The 13,891-nt window shown below is 36.6% G+C and overlaps 1 protein-coding gene across 1 annotated transcript in view; it reads right to left on the bottom strand.

Annotated features, from left to right (window-relative positions):
* IQCM (IQ motif containing M) overlaps positions 1–5,947 on the bottom strand; it is a 289,143-nt gene extending 283,196 nt beyond the window's left edge. The window contains exons 1-2 of the mRNA XM_056119031.1: positions 5,884–5,947; positions 2,116–2,277 (exon numbers count right to left, since the gene is read on the bottom strand). Of these exons, the coding sequence (XP_055975006.1) occupies positions 2,116–2,277; positions 5,884–5,947 (226 nt within the window). The remainder of the gene's footprint in view (positions 1–2,115; positions 2,278–5,883) is intronic.
* Positions 5,948–13,891: the final 7,944 nt, after the last annotated feature.

The following is a 13,891-nucleotide window of genomic DNA, read 5'->3' as shown; positions in this document are numbered from 1 at the left end:
ATCATCATTCAATCTTCTTCAGTTTCACATGTCTCTTTTCTGGACTGAGCTTGCTTTGACCACCTGCAGCCAGAAGTACCCCAGGTGTATCCTTCGCTGCCTTCTGACTTTGTCCTCGAATTCACTACCTCTCCTACCATCTATATGTATCACCTAAATGGGGACTGTTCACAAAAATCTAGTTCCTTGCTCAGCTCATTGTCAAGTATAAAATCTAAATAGCCACTTTCTTTATGCACATATCCAGAGAGACCACACCCACATGCTCTCCTCACAGTGAATGACGACCCTCTAGCCAGCCATCTGGAAACCACCTAGACCCATCCTCAGTCATCCCCAGAAATCTCAGTAGCTCCCCAAATCCCTCTCACCCTTTTCTCTCCTGTCTTCTCAGGAAACAGACTTTTATCATCTCTCCTCTGATATACAGTTTCTTCCTTGGCTTCCTGCCTCTGACCATGATTTTTCTCCAATCCATCCTCCAAGGCTTCCATAAAATAATCTCGCATTTGCAAATTATGGGGCTTAAAACAATCATTTCACGAATATTTTACCCTAACTTCACCATAAAGAGAGAACTCCAAATTCTCTGAAAGTAATTACACTGCAAGCATTAAAATGCCTTGTTAATTTACTTGTTCAAATCAAATACTTTATAGCCTTATTGACAAACATATTTTCATATACATATATAAACACATATATGTGGATGTATATACATAATTCATCTGGATCATTTACAGGGGAGTTGCCAAGAATACGATATTTCATCTTTGAAAACATCATCACAAAGTTCCTAAGAAAAGCTCCTACACTAATCATCCAAGAAATTTAACATTGATTTAAAAAATGCTTTTTTTGCAATAAAAACATTTTATTTGGAGGTTTCTGATGATTGGGAAGGAGAGAGAGAGAATTAGAGGGAGAGATCACGAGAGAGAGAGGGAGAAAGAGAAACACTCAAGAAAGAACTACGTGGGCTTCTCCAAAGGTAGAGAACCCCTATACACATCCCAGCATTAGATAGAAAGCATGAAAGTACATGTCACAAAGGGGAGATGCAGGCAACACATGTGCATGGGCACCACATGTGCTTGGCCACGTGGATACAAGCAGCACACAGGCTTGGGCACCATATGCACCTGATAAAAATTAATATATCACCTAATTGTTCAGAAACAATTCTTGTCTGTATTCTTACTTTTTTAATTTTTTAAACATTTTTAATGAATCGCCATAAGATAGTTACAGACTTACAAACTTTTATGATTACATTTCAGTCATACAATGATCAAGTACCCATTCCTCCACTAGTGCCCAATCTCCATCACCAAAGTTCCCAGTATCCCTCCCGCCACTCCTTTTTTAAATTTTTGTAGTTTTATTATGATTCATTTAAGAAGCTTCTCAATTTGTACATATTTGTACATATATTTCCAGTCTGCAAATAATTATTGGAAGACAAAATTTTAAGGAACAACTCCAAACTTTCTTTTTTAAAAAAATTCTTATTCATAGTTTGGGTAGTATCCCACAATATTGCTTTATACTGTTGACATACAAAGTTACCGCACAGAACTCGCCACCAAAGTACTCATGACCCCTCTACCCCTGTACCTGGATGCCCTCTGCACTGATCCTCCTTCCCTGCAACCCATCACCACATTATTTAGATGTTTGCAGCTGTGGTTTGGGTACATACGGTTACTGATCACGTGCTACAGACCCTCCACTTCTGTTACCATGTTAGCTCTGTAGCGCTGTAGCACTGTCATCCCATTGTTCTTCCATTTGCTCAAGCGAGCACCAGTAATGTCTCCATTGTGAGACTTGTTGTTACTGTTTTTGGCATATCAAATATGCCACGGGGAGCTTGCCAGGCTCTGCTGTGTGGGCGGGATACTTTCGGTAGCTTGATGGCCTCTCTGAGGAAAGAGGAATAGAACCCCAGTCGGCCGCATGCAAGGCAAATGTCCTACCTGCTGTGCAATTGCTTCAGCCCCATGTTAGCTCTAATCAACCTAATCATGCCCCTCACCTCCATCCCCACAACCTAATATTTCTGGGTCAATAACCCAATGTGCAAGCTGTATTACTGATTGATATTGTCCATACCCTCGACCGGTTTCTCTATATACCACAGATGCGTGAAATCGCCTTTGTTGATGTCTGTTGGATCCCTCTCTGATACTCCTCCCGAGCCATCTGGACAATGCTGCCCAGTTGATGGTACATCCAAGGATTCTCCTTGAGGTGAGGGACCTTTGGAGACATTGCCTTGGAGGCAAAGGACAATATCAGAAGGAGCACCAGTCACCCCATAATTTGTGATAATTTATTATCTATACAAGCAATTCGGCTTTCTCAGGTCTATTCCTCTTGCTAGGAAGTTAATTGTTTTTCTTTTTTAATATGGAAACCAGAATTTTTTAATTACACTTTTTCTTATCTTTCAGTTGTACCGATCTAAAACATTCTATCCTTTTCCATAATATTATTGTTGGCAACATGGATTCTTCTCATTCCTTGTTAGCAATTAGATTTAAGTAAAATATTTTATACAATAATACATAAATGACATGTGTTCATGTTATTTTACATCAGAGTGTTGCTAAATTTGTAATTTGATTAAGGTGGCAAGTGCCCGATGTTCCTATATTAAAAGTAATTTCCCTAAAACAAATAATTTCAGATTTACACTGTAAATTCTTGGGAATATCCTGTTCTACAACTACATTTCATTACAAAGTTTCAGCATCTACTAATAACTTTTGCCTGAATTATTACACTGGAATTGCAAGATGATGCATTTGGTAATTCTATCATTTCTTCCATATACGTAAACTAGAATTTATCTCTTAAAAAATTATTCTCTTCTCTTTTCCCTCATTTTTAGAGCTATCAATTACTTTTGCACTCTATGTATCATCCTTTACATGTATTACGTATATGTACTCTATATGTATTATGTATCATATTCTATATGTATTATTTTTACACGTATAGTACCAAAATCAGCCAGTGAATTCTCTTACCACTTTCAACATTCCCTCCATTCAATAACTATCCTAAACTCAATCTGCCTTTTCCTGTTCTAGGGTCAAATTTGGGTATCCAAAACACAATGTCCACTATCTCTTCCAAAATTATCTTTTACCTCATCTAGAACTTTAAAATTATGGTTATGTTTTATGATAAAATTCTCAACATCCTCTCTAGAGCTCTAAACTCTTCATATTTTCCATCAATGTTTCATTTTATAAATTTCTTTGTATTCCCTCCTACTTCATTATTTCTACCCTTAGCTCCATTAAATATAGTATTTTAAAATATTGTCTTATCTAAATTATTTATTTCTAGAAGTACTTTTGATTCTTTATCAAATCTTCATAAGCATTTCTAGTTTATTCAATTTAATGAAATTAACTTTTATTTTTATTTTCTAGGTTTCTCTCTAACTTTTAAACTGTTCTATATTTTATGTTTGTTTTCAAAATTATTTTTAAATGTCAAAAATATAAAAAATTATACTTTATAATACTATATAAAAATATTAAGCATACTATTTATTCCTTACAAACATCTATGTAACTCTAATTATATATATGGGAATGTAAAGGGCTGCATAGTTCACTCATAGTGACCATAGTTCACTCATAAATTCAGTGATTTTCTGCAAGCAGGAACTAATTTTTATCTTCAAGAAGATGTTCACCCTCCAGGCAGTTGAGAAAACTTTGAACTCATAATAATATTAAACTAATTTCTGACTTTAGATATTTTTGAGATATGATGACTGGGATTCTGATTTAACCTCAATTAGGCTTACTTGTGGTTATGAATTATGAGAAAGCTTCTTTCTTTTCTCTCAAGTCCAAGATAGAGATGGTTATATTTCTTTGTCATTTCCTTCTTTCAAACGAAGGCCTTTATTTTCCTTTGAGAGGTCTCGGACTATAGGACATATCTGATCTGACTTTCCCTCTGGTATGGTGCATTTGGAATTTTTTCCAAATAAAATAAAAGTTCAGGGCCTCCAGAAATATGCAGATACTGCCAGAGGTAGATGGAGGGTCTCTGTCCTCAGACAAATCTTTCAGCTGGCTTTTTTTTATTATTGTTTTCCATTTTGGATTCTCAGCTTCTCCATAATGCCTGAAATATTTTTACCCATTTTGACACTCATTCATATTTCAAAATTCACTGGACACTATTTGATCTGTCATGACTTTGAAATAATTTGCAACACTTATTTATTTCCTATTTCCATCTTCCTTATTAATCAAAAAACTCAATGCAGACTATTATAATAATTATTCTTCTTGAATATTCAGCACCTCTCATTATATCTAACACATTCATCGAACAGTTGTTATACAAATCAATAAATAAAATATTTAACACCTCTATTCACTTACAAAGAATTTTTAATATCATTTTATGTTTGACAGTGACATGAATAATATTTTCAGCTTTTCCTCAGATCCAAAGATACTTATATACATTTATTCCTCCAAATTTCTACTTATCCCACTAACCACAAAAAAAAAGAAATGTGGGGGGAGTCCTAGTTTAAGTAGTGGCTAAAAGCAACTGATTATAAATAGTTGAAATGGATTACCTTAAATTATAAGAACTAATTAGAAATAATTTTCTAGAATTTAGAATTTTAACATTCAGAGTTAGAACTCAGAAGAGTTTGTTACCCATCACAGGACTCTATTCTGGCAAAGAGTGGATAGAAACTTTCTGAAAAACATTAAAACAGGGTTTTATATCATGAAACTAGTTTGGTTAGAAGAGTTTTAAGGCTTCCTCACACAAAAAACTTAGTGAAGTGACACTGTGAAATGTTTCATATGGGTTAAATTTAGTTTGTTTTCACCTAAAATTAAATTTTAGATTTTATATATTGAATCATTCAAAAGACTTTTGTGAACTTTATCTTTTTAGAAAAATCCAGTATTGAAATTATACTCAAATTTATATAAAGCAATTATAATAAAATCTAAAACAATGTTCCAAATTTATAGACAGATTCATTAGTCAAGAAGACAGATTGTAATTTACTGACATTTCACATTCTAGTGTGTGGGCTGGGTGGATGTCATATGATTTTCTACTGTTGGAATTTCAAGCACATGTGTATTATATAGAATGCCAATTCCTCATTGTGAACTCTTTAGTGGTCTCTTGAGAATGGGCGTTGTGTTTTTATCCATCATCCATGTATTTAATCACTTATTCAACCAATATGTACTGAATGCCTATCATGTGACACTCTGCTAGGCGCCAGTGAAGCAAGAAAAATCTGGAGATTGTGAATGCCATAGTCTAGGGAATTAAATAAATAAATTTTTATTTCCTTTATCTCATAAATTTATGACTTTATGAAATAATATATATATATCCCTTTACTTTTAAAAGTTGGAAGCTATTGGTGGATACACAAATGGAAAGTGTAACAAGAAGAAGGATTTCACTGGTTGGAAAGAATAAAGTTACTGGCAATATGAAATTTAAATAATTGCAATTTCAGGGACAGAGATTAAGTGGTCATTATATGCCATAAGTTTGAGAAAGTTTTATTTCTTGAGAAAGAATATTTTGTGTTAATATATTTTAATATAAAAGCTGATTTAAAATCCATCCATAGTCTAGGAAAAGTAGAGAAAAAGAAGAGAGTTTGGAATTGGTAAGAAAGTTGTCAAATATCTAATAAAAGTTCTTAACTTTGATGACCTACGAATGTCATCATTATCTTAATTAAGAATGACAAAATAAAAACAAATCTCTGCCCTGCTCGATTTTTCTTTCTTCTATAGCAGACTGTTTAAGCAGATTATCTGCACACAAGGGTTGTGTGTTAACCATTTCTCTCACTAGCCTTTGTCCACTTCCCAGCTATAGAGTTATTGTCCTTGGGCAGGACAACCACGCCTGTCATGGTATTAGGTCCATGGACACACTGTCTGTTTTTATCACTGGACCTTCCTTTATTAGCACTTAATGACAACAGTAGTTACTGGGTAAAGGATAATGTAGCAACACTTTTTAACTTAGTGGCTCATTTTCAATCTCTTTTGATGACTCTTCCACCAGAACTTTGAAGACTGGAGTAAATTGGGTTCAATCATAACTTCTTTCTTCTTAATTTTAGTCACCATGAATTACAAGTTACTTTATGGAGTAAATTGGGTTCAATCATAGCTTCTTTCTTTTTAATTTTAGTCACCATGAATTACAAGGTACTTTATGATTGGGTTTCAGGCATACAATGTGCCAGCATCCATCATTTGACCAGTGTCCACTTCCCTCCATCAATGTATAGGATCTGTTCTTATTAGTTTAATCATAATTTATTCAACTTATTATTTAAGTAATTTCACCCAATTCCAAGGACAAATTTTGTCCATATGCAAATTATTCCAAAAGTTTGTTTTCCCACTTACACCTGTCTTCAAATTTTTATACTCGTGCCTATCATCTTACTTATGAACATGTGTGTCAGTAGTATCTCAAACATATTTCGTGAAATTCATTTTTCTCTTTCAAAAAAGATTTTTCCATGTCAATAAATGACATAACTGAACATTAATTTTTTCATTTCTCTGGTATATCACAAATACCACAATTGCCACAATAATACAACATTAATTTTCAAAAACAAATCCAAGTTACTATTGTAGATTTCTTTGTGCTCATGTTTTTTTTTTATTTGTCCAGAGCAGCTTTGAGACACTGAGTCAAGAGCTTATATGGGTAAGCTGGAACAAGATGGTTATTACCTAGACATGGTCTTTTCATGAAACATCAAGAAGAAGAAAACACAAGTTATACCACTAACTATTACTTTAATCATGTCTTCTCACCATCCACTGGCCAAAGTTATATTCAGCCTTTTTGTTTCCAGATAGTCAGTTTACTGCACACTGGTGGTCCTCTTGTCCTTTAGATCTTAGACCAAATATAAGTGCATCAGATAGGTTATCAAAACATTTGAATCTGAAATAGGTGCCTATATCAAATTTAAAAAGTTTCTGCACAGAAAAAGAAACTCAAGATAAAATAAAAAGACACTAATGAAATGAAGAAATATTTTCACACAATAAATTAGATAAAAGGATAATATCCAAGACATATAAAGCGCTCAGAAAGCTCAATAACAGAGAAATCTATGAACCCCATCCAAAAATGGGGAGACAAGATAAATAGACATTTTTCCAAAGACATATAGATGGTCAATAAGCATAGGAAAAAGTGTTTGTTGTCACTTATTATTAGGGAGATGCAAACCAAAGCAACAACAAGGCAATATTTCATACCAGAAGAATGGCGTGTATCAAAAATATCTGGAAAAACTCAGTGCAGTAGTGAGAAAAAAATCCTCAGTCACTTTTGATTGAAAATTCATCTTGTTTAACCTCAATGGAAAGCAACATGGTATCTCTCTAGAAAACATCCAAACACAAAAGAACACCCATACTGCCCAGCAATATCACTTCTAGGCCTCTACCCCAAAACATAAAAACATTAATTTGAAAAGGGATATACAGAACTATGGAGCAATAGCACAGCGGTAGGGCGTTTGCCTTGCACGCAGCCAACATGGCCGACCCAAGTTCGATTCCTCCTCCCCTCTCGGAGAGCCCGGCAAGCTACGGAGAGTATCTCGCCCACACGGCAGAGCCTGGCAAGCTCCCCGTGATGTATTCGATATGCCAGACACAGTAACAACAAAGTCTCCAATGGAGACGTTACTGGGCCCGCTCGAGCAAATCGATGATCAACGGGAGGGCCTTTACTTACTTTACTTATACAGAACTATGTTTATTGATGCACTAAATCAGCAGCTACAATATGGAAATAATCAAAATGTCTAATGGATCCATGGACGAATGGATCAAAAAGCTTATAGATATATGGTGAAATACTATATAGTTATAGAAAGGACAACATCAAGCAACTTAGCATTTATATAATAAAATCCAACCAATTAATTATTAATGACTACTTATTTTAACCATGTGCCATGTGACTTTGGAGGTTATTGGAAAAGAAATTCATACCATTTCCCAAAGTTATAATTCACACCTTACTGGTACTGTTTTTGGCATATCGAGTACGCCTCTTATCATGAGCTACACTAGCACATGACAGGGACAAATGGAGAAGTTACTGGCACCCGCTCGAGCAAATCAATGAACAACGGGGTGATAGTGATAGTGAGAGTGATAGTGATAGTTCCCACCTTAAAGGTAAGTTATCCATTCATCTGTTGAATAAATAACTCAGTGTTTCACCTGGCATATACAAGGATTTCAGTAAATGCTGAATTACAAATTAATTTGTCAGGAACCAAGATGGGGTTGAAGTGTAAGACAGTACAATTTTATCAGTGATGCTATTAGAAAAGTACTGGAAATTAATTCATATTTTATCAGTATAATTTAACTCAATTAAAATATTTTGACCAGGGGGATAATACAATGAGTAGAGCAGTTGTCTTGCACGCAGCTGACCTAAGTTCGATCCCGCGCACCCCATATGGTCTCTGAGCCTTACCAGGAGTGATCCCTGAGCATTGCTAGGTGTTCCCACTCTTGGTTTGTTGTGCCCACATCAAACAAATGTTTCTCTTGTTGCCAGAGAAATAATACTGATGGTAAGGCACCTATCTTGCTTGTGGTCAACCCGGGTTCAATTCTTGACACTCCAAGCAGTCCCCAAGCCAGACACCAGAGAGGGCATCTGGTTGGAAAGTGAGTTTTGTTGTTCTACGTCAAGCCTGAGAAAGTTGTTCACCCTCTCTGAGCTTTAGTTTCCTTTATTTAGATACTCCCAAGTCTTACAAATGAATCTGTTGTGTGTTAAGTTCTTAATGAAAGGTGTCTGAAACATTGCTTATAAATTCTAGGAATTTGCTCGAGCGGGCCCAGTAACATCTCCATTGGAGACTTTGTTGTTACTGTGTCTGGCATATCGAATACTCTCGGTAGCTTGCCGGGCTCTCCGAGAGGGGCAGAGGAATCGAACTCGGGTCGGCCATGTTGGCTGCGTGCAAGGCAGACACCCTACCCACTGTGCTATCGCTCCAGCCCAATTCTAGGAATAGAGAAAAATATTGTTGGTGTCAGTAACATTTTCATTGCCTCTTCTGCTTTGCCAAATAAACTCATGAGTGTTTGAGTTCTGGAAGTAAGAGGAACGAGGGTCGGGGTCTTGGGCTTGACTGTGCTGTAAGGATGAGAATCTGCATACTTCTAAACCACTAGATCCAACATTACTACAGCATGGGATCCAAATTACAATAACAAACTGAAAAATGTGTCTGTCAGAGTCAAATAGGAGAAAATCTGGGATCACTGGTGAAGAGATGAAGTTATTGGTGGTGACATTAGAGCTGGGAATATTATAAACCTAACCCCTTACTGTCAACATTTATTTGTTAAATACCTCAGTGTTGAATACCACAATATTCATTAAAAAAAAAGTGTATAAATTTTAAAAGACAAAATTCATGTGCAGTGGCTCTACCAAGAAGAGCCCACATCAAACAAATGTTTGTCCTGTGTCCATTCAGAATATCACCAGGGAAGCCCTAAACACTCATCTTGGTTTGCCACTGTGTCACCTGGGGCAGTGGTTTGCAAGAGCCAGTCTGCACTGAGCTGATGGTCCTCGGATATGATGATTTTAAAAGCCATAGGCCTAACACATTGGTTAATAACTGCTGGTCTACCGGTTGGTACTTGGACAGTGCAGTCTTTAGATGGCAAAAAGTAAGAAACCACTGACTCAAGAGATAGAAAAGATGTAGTAATAACACCAATTTCCTAAACATGCAGAAGTCAGACCTAGAAAAAGCTTTGTATGCAGAGACACTCTTAACATGGAGCCCCAGGTTTGAAAACTCAAAATACTCCTCCAGCCCTAGCGAGGATTACCGTGTGAATGGTGGGAAAGGAGAAATAGTCCCAAGTAGGAAACTGATCTACACACGAACCAGTACAATGATTCATACATTGGTGGTGGAGGGGGAAATACAGGCACTCATGGAGAAACCTAAAAACACCATAACCGGTTAGCATAACCAGGTAGTGACCTTGGCACCACAAGGAGAATATTCATTTATGATTTTATTCCTCGCAACTGACATTCATGGGTGAGAAGGGTGTAACCACTAGCGCAGGACCGCTAAACATAGAAGCCGGTATCTGTAAGGCATTAGGGAGCATTTGCAAATGAAGACTGCTTTTATTTATTAATTTTCTGTAGCATTAATCATGCTTCATCTTGCAGTGGTGTTGTCATTTCTCTTGCGTGCACACACTGAATTACTGAGCAGTGCCCTGCTATGTGTCTCACACGCTCTGGCACTTCTATTTCATACTTCACAGTTTTAGTGTCACTTTGAGGTTTGATATGTTTCACAGTTATTTGCTATATGTGGGTGCCAAAAAAAAGTCAGCCTATATCACGGGGAAAGATACTGCAAGAATAGAAAAATGGTTACAGTCAGATGGGAATTTTTGTCCCATTAACATTCAGAACTTTACCAAGAATCAATTTAGTTCTTATCAAAATCTAATTTACGTTTTACAGACGCATGGGTGCATACAATTATTTCGCTCACCACATACAGTTCTTATAAAGTTAAATATAAACTTTTATTGATGTAGATAAGATTGCATAATTAGAAGGAAATTGAAAACACCATACATCTTTCGAGCCGCACGACTGGCCCATATGCTCTAACAACACAAGCCCAAAAGCCTCCATCCAGCCACCTGATCTAATGCTGTATAAATATTGAGTGAATTTTTATGTATATATCTCAATGCATATTTCAGTTTAATGTGTGAAAGTCAATCTATTTAAACAAAGATAGAATGACTTATATCTGCCACACATATAAATGCATTAAGACACATCAGATACTGTGCAATATGTTGGCTGACATCTACAAATAATGCATGTATTTTACAATCAATTTTTGTGAATTTCTAGTATAAATTATGATTCCCTATTTCTCTACAGATACTCTGACTGATGGCTCCTTAACTATGCCCACACCCACAGTATTTTCATGTCTGAGATCCCAAATATTACAGTTTTTTTAAAATTAACAGCTTCAGTCCATTCTTTAAGAAAAAATATCATTAACAAATTAAACTAAACACATTTATAACATTCCCAAAAGGAAGCTTTTCACTGTGAAAAAGGTCTAGTATAAGCATTAGGCACAACTCACTTAGATTTACTCTCTTCCTCTCATTTTTCCACTGCACAAAATGCTTCAGTACAGCTGGTAGAGTGTTTGCCTGGCCCCCAGCTAACTGGGTTCAATCCCTGGCATTCCATATGTTCCCCTGAGCAGCACCAGAAGTTATTCCTGAGGGCAAAGCCAGGAGTAACCCCTGAGAATCACCAGGTGTGGCACAAAAACAAAAACAAAAATGATGCTTCCTCAAGTCTTAATGTCTGGTTTATTTCATTGCAAATAAAAACTGAGAGCCATCAGTAATCATGAAAAGAAAGCAAAACGAGAAATAAGCAAACACAGATGGAAACTCAAAGAGTGATATGCTATGAATAAGTGTTAAGCATCTGAAATGAGTTTCTTCTGACACTTTAAAAGAATTTTCCCTCTTAGGAAGAGGTTAATTAATACTCATCATTTGGTTCTGAAAAGATTGCAATTAATCGCTAGAAAGTTGAGATTAACTTTTTTATCTAGGGCTAAACAAAGAAATAAATGATGAATAACATCGCTGGCATGTGGATTTAAGTTCCAAATAACAGGACAGAAATCCAGGGTGATTCTGAAATGGCGTGTGCAGAGACTGGGAAAAACTGACACAGAACGGGCAATGGACATATGACTGATCGGGACAGAATGTGAACTTGGTCTGCTTTGTATTCCCATCAATCTGAATTTGAACTTGACAATGTCACACTGAAAATGCAAAGCTCTTTGTATTTTACATTCTCTTTCCTTTGCAACTTTCCTTTTGCTGCACACATGATTAACTCCTTAATAGCAACAACAACCAAAAAAACACCCATAATTTCCCACAAAAAGGGGCATGTAGGATCAATAATGTCACACAACACAGAACTGCACTGTAGCACTGTCCTCCCATTGTTCATCGATTTGCTCGAGCGGGCCCAGTAACATCTCCATTGTGAGACTTGCTGTTACTGTGTTTGGCATTTTGAATACTTCACGGGTAGCTTGCCAGACTTTGCCGTGTGGGCGAGATACTCTCAGTAGTTTGCCGGGCTCTCCGAGAGGGGCAGAGGAATCAAGCCCTGGTCCGCCAGGTCGGCCGCGTGCAAGGCAAACCCCCTTGCTATGCTATCGCACAATGTAAAATACTGATTTTACTGTGTTCACGTTTATTCATTCCTGAATTGGACCTGGATTTAGCATCACCCGAAAGCATGCTGAAATCATATCAAACTGCACCACAAATTAACAAAATTTTCTCAAAATAATTGTAATTCAAGTCAAAGTTAAAATTAGTACTTCACAGAGGCATGTCTAGAAATAAGGGGGACTGCCAGGGAAATGGATCCTAGAGACTTGTAACTGCCACACTTATACTTTTAAAAAAAGAGAGAGAGATTGCTTACAGAAGTAGTCCAAGGCCTCTAAACACAGTAACTAAAGGGATGCACAGGGCCTTCAGAAAATTATATTCAATTTAAATTTTATTTAATTGTAAACACATTTGGTAGAACCTGGCAAGTTACCCGTGGCGTATTAAATATGCCAAAAACAGTAACAATAACGGGCCTCACTTCATGTTCCTGGAGCAAGCAGACCCCATTGGGCTACACTAGCATGCAACAAAGACGAATGGAGGCGTTACTGGGGCCCACTTGAGCAAATTGATGAACAATAGGACGACAGCGCTACAGTGTGAACACATTATTCTTTTTGTATCAAGCTTTCTGACAGATTGTGTGGAACTAACAAGAGCTGTAAAATAAATTATCTTGGCCATCAACAAAATGCAAGGAAAAACTTTACAGAATGAACGTTATTTCAATAACATCTATCAAAGTAAAAATTCAAAATATTCTTGTAAATTACAGCAAGGTATGGGGAAAATGTTACTTCTGGTCAACTGTTGAGAAGTCAAAACACTCCGATAAAAATGTTTGACTACTAAGGATCCTTCAAAATGACAGTACAATGACTGCTTTGCACAGGCAAACCCAGAATGGATCCCTGGCACCCCATATAGTCCCCAGAGCACACCAGGAATGATACCTGAGCATAGATTCAGGAGTAAACCTTGAGTAACACCAGGTGTGGAACCCTCTACCCCCCCCAAAAAAAGAAGAAAAAGAAAAAAACCATAAAATTTTCTAGAACTTTAGCTCTCTCCCACATATTCATATTCACTGCCACAAAACTAAGAATGCTTATCTTGAATATAATAGAAAAAATATATTTACAAAAGAGGGCTGGAGCGATAGCACAGCGGGTAGGGCGTTTGCCTTGCACGCAGCCAACATGGCCGACCTGAGTTCGATTCCTCTGCCCTTCTCGGAGAGCCCGGCAAGCTACCGAGAGTATTCGATATGCCAGACACAGTAACAACAAAGTCTCCAATGGAGACGTTACTGGGCCCGCTCAAGCAAATCGATGATCAACAGGAGGGCCTTTACTTACTTTTTATTTACAAAAACATCTTAATGAAAAGTGTGGAAAATTGGAGTAAGAGTCCAACTTTTTGTTTGCATACTGCTGTTAGTGCAAAAAATTCTGGAGTAGGTAACCCAGTATATGTGTGTATTACATTAATAGTCTACCTTATTAAAATAGCACGTACATTATAAATAAAAGTAGATTTTATAATCAGAAAATATAGGAAAA

This window comes from Sorex fumeus, unplaced genomic scaffold, assembly GCF_029834395.1.
Source record: "Sorex fumeus unplaced genomic scaffold, SorFum_2.1 ptg000039l, whole genome shotgun sequence".
NCBI classification, from domain to species: Eukaryota; Metazoa; Chordata; class Mammalia; order Eulipotyphla; family Soricidae; genus Sorex; species Sorex fumeus.
Note: the sequence above shows the minus strand (reverse complement) of the source record. Positions and strands in the feature narration are given on the sequence as shown.